The sequence below is a fragment of the Megalobrama amblycephala genome, linkage group LG18 (assembly GCF_018812025.1).
Source record: "Megalobrama amblycephala isolate DHTTF-2021 linkage group LG18, ASM1881202v1, whole genome shotgun sequence".
Lineage (NCBI taxonomy): Eukaryota > Metazoa > Chordata > Actinopteri > Cypriniformes > Xenocyprididae > Megalobrama > Megalobrama amblycephala.
In genome coordinates, this window is record NC_063061.1 from 27898017 (window position 1) to 27914816 (window position 16800).

Sequence of the window (16800 nt, forward strand, 5' to 3'; positions counted from 1 at the left end):
TTCCAAGCTTTATAATGGGATTGAATAGTAACCAAGATTTTGAAGCTCAAAAAAGTGCATCCATCCATCATAAAAGTAATCCATACGCCTCCAGGGGGTTAATAAAGTCCTTCTGAAGCGAAGCGGTGCATTTTTGTAAGAAAAATATCCATATTTATAACTATAAACTACAATCACTGGCTTCCGTACGTGAGCTGATTCCCCTGTAAGAGTGAACTTTGACCGGTCACAAATTAGAAGTCTAAATTGAGGATTTTTAAAGAGAAATGTTGAGTTTGTTGCCCAACCACATTTGTTTGAACCGCGAGAGGCGTCTACTACTACGTCATACAATGGAACTCGACTCTCTTGACTCTCTAAACGCACAGAAGGACATTACCGGAAGCTAGTGATTTTAGTCTATTAAGTTAAATATAGATATATTTCTTATAAAAACTCATTGCTTTGCACTTCAGAAGGCATTTATTAACCCCCTGGAGCCATATGGATTACCTTTTTTGATGGATAGATATATTTTTGGGGCTTCAAAATATCGGTTGCTATTCACTCCCATTATAAATCTAGGAAGAGCCAGAATATTTTTAATATAACTCTGTTTTATTAAACCATTATATTATATGTGTTTGATTAAAAGAAGAAAGTCATATGTAACGGACAGAGGTCGGTAAGAGCTGTGTGTGTAAACCTCACTCCCATGATCTCAAGAGGCGCTCTAGCGACTGATGCAAGAGACTGCGGTTTTTAGAATCCTTGTTTGAGTGCCCGACTCTTATGCCAGCGGACCCAAGTTTGAGTCCCACTTAGAGCGTTCATTTTTGGGTGAACTAACCTTATAACACTTGTAAACTATTCAGAAAATAAAGAAATTGTTGGCTCTTTAGTTGTGAACAAACATATAAGTGTGGGTCATGGCAGTATTTATGTGTGTGTTAAAAAAAAAACACAATCACTGTTACCTTCTCTCTTCAGGTGGTCAGGCAGACTGTTGGTTTATGTGTGCGTGGGTTTGCGGTGCCCTGGGGGACTGGGTGTTTGTCTGAAGCTGACAGGTGCCTGTCTGACAGTGATGGATGCTGATGTTATGACAGCCTCCATTTGCTATGACTGCACTGTGTGTAGTGCTACAGCTCAGAGTATGAACTGCGAGAGAGGAGAAGAGAAGCTGGCGTCTGTACAGGCAGACACCGTAAACAGATTACTATGGCTGCACTGCAGCTCTCGCTCTCTGCTTATCCCAGAATTCCTTGCAATGTCCTCTCTCAGCTGCAATGCTTTCCAAGGCTGTATCTGAAACCGAAGGCTGCCTCGTTGCCTAGGAAGTCTTGCCATGTGCGTTTTTGTATGAAGGTTTTCAGACTGTCTTTGTACCATATCGTCACATCTAATAATATAAAACAAATTCAAGTGAGCATTAGATATATCTGGATGAAAAGATAATAACAATGTTTATTTCGCAGTAGATATTATCGTTCAAAAGAACGGGGTCGGTAAGATTTTTAAATAAAAATCTCTTATGCTGCATTCATTTGATCAAAATATATTAAAACAGTAATATGAAATAAATTCAAATATATTTTAAAATGTAGCAAAGCTGAATTTTTAGCAGGCATTACTCTTCATTACCTCTTCAGCAGGTCTTCATTCTAATATGCTGATCTGTTGCTCAATAAACATTTCATATTATTATCAGTGTTGAAAACAGTTGTAATATTTTTGTGGAAAACATGATAAATTTTTTCAGCACTCTTTGATGAATAAAAAGTGCTGCATTATAAATGTATTTTCTGTCATTATTTAATCAATTGAATGTGTCCTAGCTGAATGAAAAAAAAAATTACTGACCCAAAAATTTTGAACGGTGAGGTTTATAAAAAATTAAATAATATCCATCTATCCATCTCCAAACTGTTTGAAATTGTGGAGATTCTAACTTAATAAAGTAAATGATTATATACATAAATTAGTAGTACTAGTTTTTTTAATGCTGAAAAGTCAGGGTTAGACAGCCGACAATTCATTTGAAATGACAAAGCTTGGGGCTGGAACAGAAAATGTGTTAGCCAGGGGAGAGGAGAAAATATGTGCTGAAAGAAAAAAAAAAAAAAAAAAACATTTTGAGGAAAATAAAATGGTTGATAAGGGAAAAGATGCAATCAAGGAGTGGGAAAATGGAACAGAAGGATGAATTGAGAAAGAGACATTAGTTTGGCCAAGTGTGTGTCCAGGAGTCAGCATGGTGCCCCTCTATGATTGGTGTGCCAGGCGTTATGTAATCACCTTATGCCCAGCATAGAGAATCTTCCCTGTCCGCAGACCCAATTCTCAGGCAAGGTAATATGTGACCGAATGGACAGAGAAAAATATAAAAGGGAAAACAAAAGGCATTTGAACTTATTATAGTAACACTGCCCTGGGTAAATTGGTGCACGGGATCCTCTAATGCAGGGGTGTCCAAAGTCCAGCCCTCGGGCCAATTACGGCCCGGGGATGAATTTCAAAAGGCCTGCAGCTTGTCAAACATGTGGCCCACCACACATAATTTACAAATCATGCAGTTTTACCATGTCAACACAAGGTGACGGTACTAGATTTTAGGCCAGGTGTAGCAGTGAACCTTGAGTGAAATCAAACATTGATGCATCTCTTGATGGAAATAAATGTTGTGATGGTATTTTAGGTCAAGATCTTATGCAAGAGTCAAGCACTCTGTAACGTCTCCTCCAGCACATCCCAAAGACTTTCAATGAATTTAAGGTCTGGACTCAGAGGTGCCAATTCATGTGTGAAAATGATTCTTCATGCTCCCTCCGAACCCTTCTTTCACAATTTGAGCCTGATGAATCTTGACATTATCATCCTGGAATATGGCCAAGATATGAATAAATGTAATGAAGGAGAAGTATCCGACACCCAAAGAGTGTCAAAAACATTGAATCTGGCCCCCTTTAAAAAAAGTTTGGACACTGCATGGGACAAATGCTGCCACATCTGCAGACCTGACCCAAAGAAAACATGCAAACTGCAGATACAATCAAACAAAAGCCCTGGTATATATTAGATTATATGCTTCATACCACTAAATGGAAATATTCATTAGCTCATTAGAAGATAACATGCATTTCTTGGAGCTGTGGCCTAGTAGTTAGCGCACATGCTCTGACGCATTGAGCAGTGGGGCTCATTAAGGCGAAGTGAATTTGATTCCAACTTGTGGCATTTCCAGATCTGGTTCTTCCCTCTCGTTTCCCATCTTTTCCAGTTTCTCTCCGCTAAACCAAAATTCTCAATGGAGCAAGTTTGTTCACTTGGCAGCCATCTTGGCGAAAACCCTTGGCAGCGATTTTCTAGTCACGTAAGCACATCTGCTACTATCTTCTTGAATAGGGACTGTGATTTTCCAAATGTACAGTGGTGCTGATGCTGTCCAAAATGTACAGTGGGTTCCAAACCAACACCACTACTAAAATGCTTTTATTTATTGACTTTTGGACTCCTCTGTAATAAATAAAGCAATTATACTGTATTTAAATAAATACTGCCTACAGCAATTAAATCAAATCTTTATTTATTTTTTTATTTTTTTATGAAATACAAAATTTACAATTTTATTTTTCAGAATTGGTCCAGATAATGCAATATTTTAATTGAAAAGCTGAACTTCCTTTCAACCTCAAACTGAGCATTACAATTTCATCTTTTTTCCTTCAAGCCATCTTTTTATTGTTTCTAACTAAACTATTGCAATAATAAAAGTGTCACAATTTAAAGGATTAGTTCACTTTCAAATTAAAATTTCCTGATAATTTACTCACCCCCATGTCATCCAAGATGTCCATGTCCTTCTTTCTTCAGTTGAAAAGAAATTAATGTTTTTGAAGAAAACATTCCAGGATTTTTCTCCATATAGCCTAGTGGACTTCAATGGAGTCCAAACGGTTGAAGTTCAAAATTACAGTTTCAGTGCAGCTTCAAAGCTTTCTACGCGATCCCAGACGAGGAATAAGGGTCTTATCTAGAGAAACCATCGCTCATTTTCAAAAAAAAAAAAAGAAAAATGATATAAGTTTTAACAATAAATGCTCATTTTGAACTAACTCTCTTCTTCTTCTCTATTTTAATTCCAGCAGTGTAGACACTGCTAAGTGTATTACTGCCCTCCACAGGTCAAAGTTTGAACTAATTGTTATATACTTGCACTAGCATATTGTATATGACAATTTAGTTCAAACTTTGACCTGTGGAGGGCAGTAATACACTTAGCAGTGTCTACACTGCTGGAATTCAAATAGAGAACAAGAAAAAAACTAGTTCAAGATGAGCATTTATGATTAAAACGTATAAAATTTTAATTTTAAAAAAAAATGAGCGATGGTTTCTCTAGATAAGACCCTTATTTCTCGTCTGGGATTGCTGTAAACTGTCATTTTGACCTTTAACCGTTTGGGCTCCATTGAAGTCCACTATATGGAGAAAAATCCTGGAATGTTTTCATCAAAAACCTTAATTTCTTTTCGACTGAAGAAAGAAAGACATGGACATCTTGGATGACATGAAGGTGAGTAAATTATCAGGAAATTTTAATTTGAAAGTGAACTAATCCTTTAAAAACTATTGCATGCTTAGTTTTCAGAGAAACCCCACAAGTGCTTTCAAGGCTATTTCAATTTATTCACATTCACTTATACACACACAATACACAACAAAGCAACAAAAAATGACTTGTGTGAAACGTTATAGCTATACCCCAGGAAAATACAGTGCCTCTCTTCTTTAAGACTGGCTGTGGGAGGGATGTTTTGCACCTGGAGACATATAATGACCCTGCTCGCCTTATTTATCTATCTTCCTTTTTCCTCCCCTCTGCTGAGCCATCAAAAACTGCAGAAACTTAAATGGCACAGCAGGCACCCTCCCTAGTCGTGACGCACCCCGGTATTTATAACACTGGTCATCCATTTTGTTTACGATGACGGAGGTGTGCAGCGCTACACTGGAGTCGAAGAGTCATCTAGCGGTCAACAGCGGTACTACAATTGCAGTTTGTCGCGTGTTCTTGTGAGCTTTTTCCCTTGGTCAAGCGATGCCTTATGTCCCTATGCCAGCATTGACAACAATAAGAGGTAATAATAAAACTGATATCACGTGATAAAGTGCCCATGTATGACAGGATGAGCATTTTAATCCATAATGACTTGCTGTAGCGACACAAAGACCACACAGTGAAAATCTCGGTTCATAGATTTAGCATGCAGGTCATGTGAGGTAGAAAATCTGACAGACGGCAAATCTCAAGATTTTCATCTGTGTGTGTGTTCCAGTGCATGATGTATAAACATAAATCGTAGGTCTCATCCTGGCTGCAGATTGTGTTGTTGATGCAGAGTGGAATAAATCCCACATCTTCATTTTCTGTTCTCAGATATTTTCTCATAGATTCAAAATCCAGAGCTGCATTTTTAATGTGTCAACTCTAAGCTGAAGAGAGAAAGGAAAGGAGAAAAAATAACAGTGCAGAGCCCCCGGATGACCTTGATTATGGACCATTGATTTGGGTGACCCAGAGGTCAGCATGGTAAATTCTTCCTGTTCTCACACACCAAAATACACACATGTAAATGTCATTATCACAAGGAGTTGTACCTTCATGTCAGAACAGATGATTCTCACTTTGTGTAAGGGAAAACTGCATTGTTAAAATAGTCAACGTGACTGGTTCAACCTTAATGTTATGAGGCGCCGAGAATACTTTTTGTGTGCAAAAACAAAACATAAATAACGACTTTATTCAACAATTTCTTCTCTGACCTTGTCAGTCTCGTACATAGTTGACGCAGTTCAGTGCATCTGTGTTTACGTCCGAACGCCGGCTCAGTATTGGCCGACGCTGTTCACTTGAGCAGCACGACGCATGCGTGTGATGCTGACAAAACAAAAATACAGTAAAAGCAGCAATATTGTGAAATATTATTAACTGTTTTCTATTTTAATATTTTAAAATATAATTTATTCCTGTGATGCAAAGCTGAATTTCCACATCATTACTCCAGTCTTCTTCAGTGTCACATGATCCTTCAGAAATCATTATTTGGTACTCAAGAAATATTTTTTATTGTTATCACAGAAAACAGTTGTGCTGCTTAATATTTTTTATTCAAACTGTGCTACATTTTTTTAGGATTCTTTGATTTATTTGAAGTCTTTACTGTCATGCTTGATTGAGCGTCGTTGTTGAATAAAAGTATTAATTTCTTTAAAAACATCTTACTGACCCCAAAAATTATCAACGGAAGTGTACAAAACCACTGCTTTAAAAAAAAAACACATTTGTGTAATTGACTTTTGGCTCAAGCCTTCATAATTATTGTACATTGAAACAAATCATTGTTCTTGTTCCTTGGAATGTTTTCTGCCATTATACAACAGAAGTGAGTTAAAAAAACAGACCTTATTTCTTTAGTCATAACCTACTGCAAATATTTGCATCTACCATTAACATTAAAATGTTTGGAAGGCTTTTAAAGGCTGTGCATATTTTCCTGCTGTTGCACTGCTCAAGTTGACCTATTTCTTATGCCTTAATTGAAAGCAAAACATGCAAGCACACTCATTCTCATTAGTGCATATTTGTATCATTTTGAATCTAGCTGACTCATAACACTGTGTCAACACAATTCTTAATTTCTATGTAAATGAGACCATCCCTTACAAAAATGCTGAATTTTTTATCACTATGCAGTTATGTTACACTGGATAAAATGCTTAGTTTAAACAATATAAACTTAAATTGCTCATTGCTGTTTGATTAGGAGTAAGAGCAGGTGTTCTCTGTCTGAAAACAATTCATATGTTCTGTTTACTTGTTGTTTGGGTGTTTGAATAGCACAGCATGAATTATGCAACAACCTGAGACAAAAATAAATTCATATGTAAACAGCTAGAAAGAATTCGAAAACAAATGCTGGTTCAATGAAATTTTCAATGTTACATCCATCCTCATGTTTTGATTGGAAATTAAGGTTTAGAACAGTCTCTTACAACCAGTGTTGGGAGTCACGCATTACAAGTAACACAAGTTACGCAATCAGATTACTTTAAAGGTCCCGTTCTTCGTGATCCCATGTTTCAAACTTTAGTTAGTGTGTAATGTTGTTGTTAGAGTATAAATAAAATCTGTAAAATTTTAAAGCTCAAAGTTCAATGCCAAGCGAGATATTTTATTTAACAGAAGTCGCCTACATCGAACGGCCAGTTTGGACTACATCCCTCTACTTCCTTATTTAATGACGTCACTAAAACAGTTTTTGACTAACCTCCGCCCACAGGAATACACAAAAAGGGGGCGTGGTCTTGTTGCGCTCCCACGGAGAAGAGCAAGAGTTGCGTTTGTAGAGTGTGTTTGTCGCCATGTCGTCGAAACGCTGTTATTTTCATCCCGCAGTCCAATCACCTTTGTTTGGCCTTCCCAGGGACGCTGTACTTAGAGCTCAATGGTTACAATTTATGTTTAACTCGGTTCCCGAAAATTATAATTGTGGTATCCTTACTGCAATAGTTAATGTTGGACTGCAGTGCACATAATGGCCACAAGAGGGGACTATGCTTATGTAAATGGCTGTTTTCCGTATGAGACCTCTTCTGAGTGAGTGCTAACGTTGTACATTTTCTGTCGCTGCTTGTGGAGATTAAAGAGTTCAGTCTCTCGGGAATTATTGTTTTTGTGTTCATTCGGCACGACACCACAATAATCCACATGTAAAACTATGTGCAGCACACGTTATGGTAAGAGGTGTGACTTTTCCGGGCAAGGAGCGCTAAGCTGCTGTCGAATCACAACACAGGAACCGCTGGCACAATCAGAACTCGTTACGTATTTCTGAAGGAGGGACTTCATAGAACAAGGAAGTCATCAGCCCGTTTTTATGACAGTGGAAACAGCGGTATACAGATAAGTAAATTATGTGAAAAATACTGTGTTTTTTTACACGTGAAACATGAACACATGTTATATTGCACACTATAAACACAATCAAAGCTTCAAAAAAACACGAAAAACGGGACCTTTAAGTAACTAGGAAAGTAACTCATTACTTTTAAATTTACAACACAATATCTGAGTTACTTTTTCAAAAAAGTAACACAAGTTACTTTGTTTTCTCATTTATCGACTGACAACTCTCCTGTCCCCATGCTGAGAGAAATCGTGAGTAAGTGCTGAGGCGTTGTGTGCGCTGATTGAACATGATGGTTATTACAGACTAGTTCTGAGCATACACTTCTTCATTTACTTCTTCTCCTGCGTCCTATTCTTCTGTATTCCAGAATGGCAGCACAGCTGAAGGGTTTGCTTGAACTGCGCCCTCTACTGTACAGCCTTGAATTTGCATTTCCTTCAGCCTGAGGCTTATTCATTTCACTTTTGGTATTTAAAGGACCTTTACATTTGCCAAAAATAGAACTTTTATGTTGTTATAAAAACAAACAAACAAACAGCTCAGATGAGAAAAAGTAACGCATTAAAGGTGCCCTAGATTCAAAATTTGAATTTACCTTGGCATAGTTGAATAACAAGAGTTCAGTACATGGAAAAGACATACATTGAGTTTCAAACTCCATTGCTTTCTCTTTCTTATGTAAATCTCATTTGTTTAAAAGACTTCCGGAAAACACGCGGCTCTCAACATAACACCGACTGTTACGTAACAGTCGGGGTGTACGCCCCAATATTTGCATATGCCAGCCCATGTTCCCAACATTATGAAAGGCATTAGACAAGGGCAGCCAGTAACGTCTGGATCTGCACAGGTGAATCAACAGACTAGGTAAGCAAGAACAATAGCGAAAAATGGCAGATGGAGCAATAATAACTGACATGATCCATGATAGCATGATATTTTTAGTGATATTTGTAAATTGTCTTTCTAAATGTTTCGTTAGCATGTTGCTAATGTACTGTTAAATGAGGTTAAAGTTACCATCGTTTCTTACTGAATTCACAGAGACAAGAGCCGTCGCTATTTTCATTTTTAAACATTTGCAGTCTGTATAATTCATAAACACAACTTCATTCTTTATAAATCTCTCCAACAGTGTAGCATTAGCTGTTAGCCACGGAGCACAGCCTCAAACTCATAGAGAATCAAATATAAACATCAAAATAAATACTTTACTCACATAATTCGAAGCATGCATATGACGAACATCTTGTAAAGATCCATTTGAGGGTTATATTAGCTGTGTGAACTTTGTAAATGTGCTGTAATATAATCGAGAGCTCGTGTGGCAGGGAGCACGTGAATTAAAGGGCCGGCGCGCTGAAAAAATTGGTGCATAGTTAATGATGCCCCAAAATAGGCAGTTAAAAAAATTAATTTAAAAAAAATCTATGGGGTATTTTGAGCTGAAACTTCACAGACACATTCAGGGGACACCTTAGACTTATATTATATCTTGTGAAAAAGCATTCTTGGGCACCTTTAATGTAACGGATTACTTTCCATAAAAGGTAACTACAGTAACACAATTAGTTACTTTTTTAGTGAGTAATGCAATATTGTGATGCATTAAATAGGGTGACCAGATTTCACATGGTGGAATACAGGACGAGCGGGTAATATGATCATGATATGAGTAATTTTATTTCACGATATATATACATTTATTTAACATCTTTTGTTGTTTTATTAACATTACTGTCAGACAAATATTTAATTAGGCTACTGTCCCTTTAAGGCCGAATCCATGGATGTATAATACTGACACATATCCTGTTTTCACCTACCTGTTTATGTCCACTTAAGCCATAACCGACTGTATTTACGTGAGATACTCCACACGATGGATATTTTGAAAACTATGTGTGCATTTGACCATTCAGGTGCAAGGAGAACTGATCGCACGCTGTCTGAGAGAACTGGGATCACTTGCAAGAAAGAGAGAGAGCGTGTGAGAGAGAGCTCTTCTGGTCTGTGCATTCAGCGCTGATTCCGCCAATCCCGCCTTCACTAATCGATAACGAATTGTGATTGGATGGTAATTTTGTTCTATGACAAATTGATTGGGCTGTTCTTGCATGACAGAACACTACTACTACTACTCCTACTACTACACGTTCTATGATCACCCAATTGTAATTGGAAATTTTAGGAAAGATGAAATACGGGACAAAACATTATTTTTTTCTTAATAAGTCGGGACACTAAAAAAAGAGCTGAGATACGGGACTGTCTCGGGAAAAATGGGATGTGGTCACCCTAGCATTAAAGTAACTTTCCCCAGCACTGCTTAAGAAAAATGAATATACATTCAGCCTTGATTTTGAACTTGAAAGCAATGAGTGAACTTTTAATACTTAGCTCCATAAAGTCTAGACTTTGGCCCTGATGACATCAACCTTGCTTCTTAAATCTGTTGCTTGGATTGTAATGAAAGTGTTGACAGGAAAAGAAAAGGAGTGGTTTATCACTACAAAAAGCAAGGCACGAAAGAGTAATCTCAGCCAAGATTCATCAGCAGCATCGTGCAAACAGCTCCATGGAAACACATCCTTGGAAGCAGATCATTTATCGGCGCTTCCAAGCACTTGAGTTCGACCCCATCTGATATGTTTAGAGTTGCTTACTCATGAGAAACGATGCGAGATTATTCATCAGGAAGTTTTTTCTGGCCAGATCATCTTCATTTATTGCTCTTCTGATGGTTGGGGATGGAGATCATGTTTAGTGAGGGCTCCTCTGCATACAAACAAGAAACAGCTGCTGCTTTGTCAGCCACTAGGGGGCGAAACTTTCAAAAAGTCGCCCCAGTTCATCTGTGGCCTCAACTGAGTTACACAGGTATCAATAGCACTGACATAAAAATAACTATATTCAGCAAGTATACTATTAGCCTAAATCTTTTTTGTGACAACAGTGCCTTGTGGGCCATTTGGGTTCCTTAACAGCTTCCATGGCAGTCAGTCATGAAAGAGAGAATTTCATATTTTCATTCATTTCACATTTCTATAATGTTTTATGAAATAATGAATAATTTCATAACATTATTTGTGCAATTGCAATTTCTTTGTTCATGTATTTATGTACAGAATTAAACACTTGTCATGTAAAAATGCCAATTAATAAAATGTTGGAGCAAAAATATCTAAGTTGAGCTAATATTCTTGGGCTTAAAGGGATAGTTCACCCAAAAATGTTGTCATCATTTACTCACCTTGAAACCTGCATGAGTTTCTTTCTTCTGTTGAACACAAAAGAAGATATTTTGAAAAATGTTGGTAATCAAACCCCATTGACTTCCACAGCAGGAAAAAAATACTATAGAAGTCAATGGGGTCCATCAACTGGTTACCAGCATTCTTCAAAATATCTTATTTTGTGTTCAACAGAAGAAAGAAACTCATACAGGTTTGGAACAACATGAGGGTGAGTAAATGATGACAAATTTTTCATTTCTGGGTGAACTATTCCTTTAAGAATACATGATATTAAGGTGTATAGACTTATGTAGCATCTTTTTTTTTAAAAGAAAAAGAAACTTGGAAAGGTAAAATGTCCGCAGCTCATTTACACACAATATATATATAAACACACACACACAAAGACTGAATTTTTACTTGTCTAAATATGTTATAGTATTATAACATTAAATAAAATAATAATTATTTATCTCAAACCTCACACCCCACGGTTTTCAGGCTTATTTCCAGCAATGACTTTAATGTTACCTGCGGCAATTATTAAATATTATATTTATAACTTGCTTTCCTGAACCTATGCAAGCTGATCAAGTGTTGCAGTAGGAGGGGCCGGAGGGAATCTGCGCGTGGGGCTTCGCAGGAGGTAACCAATCAATACTCTCCCAATTCCTCAGAAACAAGCGCTGAACTTCAAGACGCTGGCGTTATACGGACAAATATCTTTTTATCATCTCAGAGTGTTTGAAATGATCTACACGGGCAGAGGAACTCCTCTCAGTCTCGCTGTGGTGGTAATACTGTTCTCATCGGGAACGCCGTGGACTTTCCGAGAGGAGAAGGAGGATGTGGACAGGTAAAGTGCGCGTGCTGTCAAGCTCGCTGTTTGCACAAACTCAAGAGGATGGAAAGTTTGTTTCTGCGCGTGAGGCAGAATTGTTTATGCAAAAAGAAACAGCTGACGACTTCTTTGTCTTACAGAGAAGTGTGTTCAGAGAACAAAATCGCAACGACGAAATACCCCTGCGTAAAATCCACGGGAGAGGTGACCACATGCTACAGGTAAAGAACTGTTTACTCCTCCATCTCAGCATTCTGTAGGTTCTTGTGTGTTGTCTGTAATAGCTGTTATAATTTTGTATGAACGTTTTGTGTTTATTGAAACAAGCCTGAATTGGACTTTACAGGTTCCCATGTGGGTTAAATAAAGATCTGTATGTCAATCATGATTGTTTTGGATGTTTATGCAATGAATCCTGTTTTGCTTGAAGATTTTCAGAAAATCTTATTTGCAGGAAGGCTGCCAATAAATTATCTTTGGTTGTTTTAAGATTAAGTTTAAAATAGAACAGCTGGCTCCATTTCTGTTGGCAGCCAGTTTTTAATGTACCATTTTATTCTACATCACTAACAGCACACAGACTCCAGCTGTGTTTTATGCAGTTCTTATGTGCCTATGGAAGGACCATACTGAGTTTATATTTAAAAAAAATGAGACCCACATTGTGTCCTTTCAAATTGAAAATGAATCTAAAATTTGTTCAATCAGCCGGTCTCTCTCTCTCTTTGTGTGTATATATATGTCTATATATATAAAGTTAATTTTTTCATATAGATTAAAAAAGATTTTTTTAATAGGCTATCGCTAGATTATCACTTGATTAGTAAGTGTTTCCTTTCCTCGAGAGTGACTCGTGCTGTTTCTGTTCTCATGAAGTCCCCAGGGTTTTCTTTCACTTGGTTAGCTGTGTTGGTGTTTTGTGTGGGGCATGTTAAGTAATCCTGTTTTCATTCCTGTGACCTTTTAGAATTAGTGAAAGAAAGCAAGGAGATATTATTCTTTGAAGGTTGGGGATTATGATGCTGGAGCTTTAAGCTGGCTCCGGATGCAAAGCAGACCAAGATTCCTCAGCCTTACCGCAGTAACTTAAGCTAGTTTTAAAGCAGGTCTTGTTGTTCCAGTCTACTGCTTTGCCAAGGGATGGTTAGATTAATATTGAGGTTTATTGTGTTGCTGCACACCCCCCTCAGTTAAAGGTATAGTTAGTTCAAAAATCTATTCTGAGTAATTCACTATCATCATTTTTTTAAACCCGTATGTGAGACTTTCTTGTGTTTAACATAAAAGGAGGAGGTTTTATGAATGTTCTTGAGATCAAAGCAAGTAAAGATACAGGTTGCTGAGCTGCAAAAGACAGAAAGCACCATGAAGTGTCATAAATGTACTCCAAATCATACTTTCTTCAACATCTCTCCTTTGTGGTCCATGGATGACATAAAGTCATACAGGTTTGGTAATGTATAGTTTAATTATTTCTTTAAATATTTATCTAGAATTTAAATCAAACAGTCGAAATTGTAGTTGAAAAGGTTTTACTCTCCCTTACATTATCACTTTTCTATGGAAGCTTGTTTCCGCCACTGAATAAAAATAAAAAAGGTATAATTGCGACTTTTTATCTCTCAATTTTTTATCAAAATTGCGTGATATAAACTCGCAATTGTGAGTTATAAAATCAGAATTGCGAGATATAAAGTCGCAGTTGCATTATAAAGTCAGAATTGCGTGTTAAAAGTCAGAATTGTGTGATGTAAACTCACAATTGCGTGTTAAAAAGTCAGAATTGTATTATATAAAGTCAGAATTGTATGATATAAACTCACAATTCTGACTTTTTTCTCAGATTTGCTAGTTATAATGTCACAATTGCATGTTATAAAGTCAGAATTGTGTGATTTAAACTCACAATTGCGTGTTACAAAGTCAGAATTGTGAGTTATAAACTCAATTCTGAGAAAAAAAGTCAGTCTTTTTTTTTCCTCAGAACTCGCCATTGCAAGTTTATGTCTCACAATTCTGAGAAAAGAAGTAACAATTGCGAGATAAAAAGTCATAATTACCTTTTTTATTTTTTATTTACTGATGGAAACAAGCTTCCATACTTTTCCCTTGTCACACTTTCTCTTCTGTGGTGGTGCATTTCAGTCCACCTGCATGCTGGAAGCAGCAAGTTAAAGTACAAACTACAACAGGTCTTTTTATTTCAGCAGGCGTTGATGTGTGATGCTTTGAAACACTTGCCAAAATCGCCATTAAGCATGTTCTTGTAAATTCTTGACGTGTATGGTGCGCCAGCACTGGTGACCTGTGGAGTCCCTTAATCTCTCAAGCGTGCTTGGAGAGTATTTACACACTGGGTCTCAAGTGAGCAGGCTTGTCAGTAACATTTGCTCATATGCAGATCACTAATATGACTCAATTGATGTTTTAATATGAGCTCATCGTAAATTAACAGGTGCAGTCAGTATAAGCCCCCACACCTCTTTTCGATTGTGCCTTGGCGGCTCTCAAACTCATGATGCGATAAGGAAATATTTGTGCGTCATTCATTGTTTAATTGATGCTTCTGATCTGATGTGATTTGATTTGATCTTCTGCGCATCTGTTCTTCTGTTAGAAACATGCCTGCAAGCCAGGGTCTGTCTCTTGAATAGATCATAAAGTCAAACAGAGGAGAACATTCATGCATTTCAGTGTGTCATTTTCTTTAGTTGTGATCCATCCTGGAACTAGATAGCTGTGAAAAATGTCCAGGGATGTAGTGCTAAAACATTCTGTCCATCATTGAATGATCATTTATTGAGCTCTTATTGGCTTTATCTCAGAAACTATTTACGTATGTGTGTAAAAGTATTTTGGTTCTGTGTTGTACCAATATGCTTGTGGCTGACTGTAATAGATAACATGTAAACAATTACATTCATATTACATTGCAATTACATACATTGCAATGTTTTCTAAAAAAAAAAACAATTCTCTTAAAATCCTGCTTGACCCCAATCCCTGTTGACAACAGGACAAACGGAAAAAGGACCATTCGCTTTCATGCGTCCTGTTTAACAGCTTATTAGCTCATTTCTGTTGAGACTTCAGAAGGATACCAGCGTCAAGAACAGTCGGATGGTTTATTTTAATGGTGTCATGGATCCTTTATTGGAGGATAGAGTTTTACATTGGAAAGCTGTGTATTCTGAAAGGCTGCTGTGACGTTGTTGATATAGTGCCATAGATTTGTTTGATAGTGTCATAGATAGCTTCGTTTTAAATTAAGTGCCATGCACAAAGTGATTTAGTACAATAGTTTTGGATTAATAGACATATTGTTTCACAGGAATGGGATCAGGGACAACATTGCGAAGCCAGATCAGAGCAGGCCTTTCCAGAACATACGTTTCTGGAGAACTTGGTTCTTGATTATTCTTCCAAATATTTCTGGTGGTTTTAGGCCTGTTTCATATGCACTGAAGTAGAAGCATTCCAGGGCAAAAGGCAAAGGGAACCAAACAGACAAAGGCCATATCATGTAAACCCTCTCAGTTTTTTTCCTCTCACTATCCCCTCTAGGACAGAAAACCAGCCATGAACTTAAACATAAAGTTCATCTGACCACAAGCACTTGTTCGTCGCCAGCAGAAAGCTTTTTAATTATCGGCTGAACCTTTACACAAACTGGAAGCCTCTAGAGTCCAGTCGCATGTCTTTCTCACCCCTCGTTCATCTTTAATATCCACTGGTGTCTAGGGAGTTTATTTCCAAAAGTGGCCATTAAAAGAAACAAGATCATATTGTTTTTTTCAACCCAGACATGTCCAAAAGCTCTTTTGAGCAAATGCAGATGTGTCTGGCATATTCACAGTAAACTAAAACCTGCAACATGGCTTCACAAGTGTACTGGTTACCTACCGCTGAACAGCTCCGGGATTGATTGTTCGATTACTTTAAGATTTGGGACTTAAAGCTGAAGGACGAAGGTTTTCCAAAACATTCCTACCATCCCTTCTCCCCACTAACTTCCATTGTTTGGACAAACCGGTAACCACATTCCACACTCTTTAGTTTAATTTGATCTACATGAATCCATAATTATGCTATGACATTATCGCCTTTCACGAAATATACATTTTTTCTTTTGTGGGGGTGGGGGGGACTGTATTTACTCACCCCCATGTCATCCAAGATGTTTATGTCTTTCTTCAGTTGAAAAGAAATTAAGGTTCTTGAGGAAAACATTCCAGGATTTTTCTCCATATAATGGACTTCAGTGGGGTGCACCATGTGGAAGGTCCAAATTGCAGTTTCACTGCAGCTTCAAAGCACTCTACATGATCCCAGACGAGGAATAAGGGTCTTTTCTAGCAAAACGGTTGGTCATTTTCTTAAAAAAATAAAATAAATTATACTTTTTAACCACACATGATCATCTTGCACTAGTTCTGCGATCTGTCACGCATGACGTAATCACGTTGGAAAGGTCACACGTAATATAGACGAAAGCACCGCGGTAGGGCAAAAAATCTCATTTTCTCTTCCAACTTCAAAATCATTCGATATTGTTGTTTTACCTTTGCATTTGGCTTAATCTTTGCACAGTCACTTTGTAGACACTGGATCTGTGCTTTCACCTACGTCACGTGTGACCTTTGTAATGTGATTACGTAATGCGTGGCGGATTGCAGAGCCGTGCAAGATGAGCATTTATGGTTAAAAAGTATATACATTCTTATTTTTTTTAGAAAATGACAGATCTTTTCGCTAGATAAGACCCTTATTC

General features: G+C 37.4%; 1 protein-coding gene across 1 annotated transcript in view; it reads left to right on the forward strand.

The window, feature by feature from the left end:
- Positions 1 to 4877: 4877 nt before the first annotated feature.
- The window catches only part of ccbe1 (collagen and calcium binding EGF domains 1), an 80721-nt gene continuing 68798 nt past the window's right edge, over positions 4878 to 16800 (forward strand). The window contains 5 exon segments of the mRNA XM_048166047.1: positions 4878 to 5120; positions 5420 to 5572; positions 11775 to 11834; positions 11928 to 12044; positions 12170 to 12250. Of these exon segments, the coding sequence (XP_048022004.1) occupies positions 11938 to 12044; positions 12170 to 12250 (188 nt within the window). The 5' untranslated portion in view covers positions 4878 to 5120; positions 5420 to 5572; positions 11775 to 11834; positions 11928 to 11937.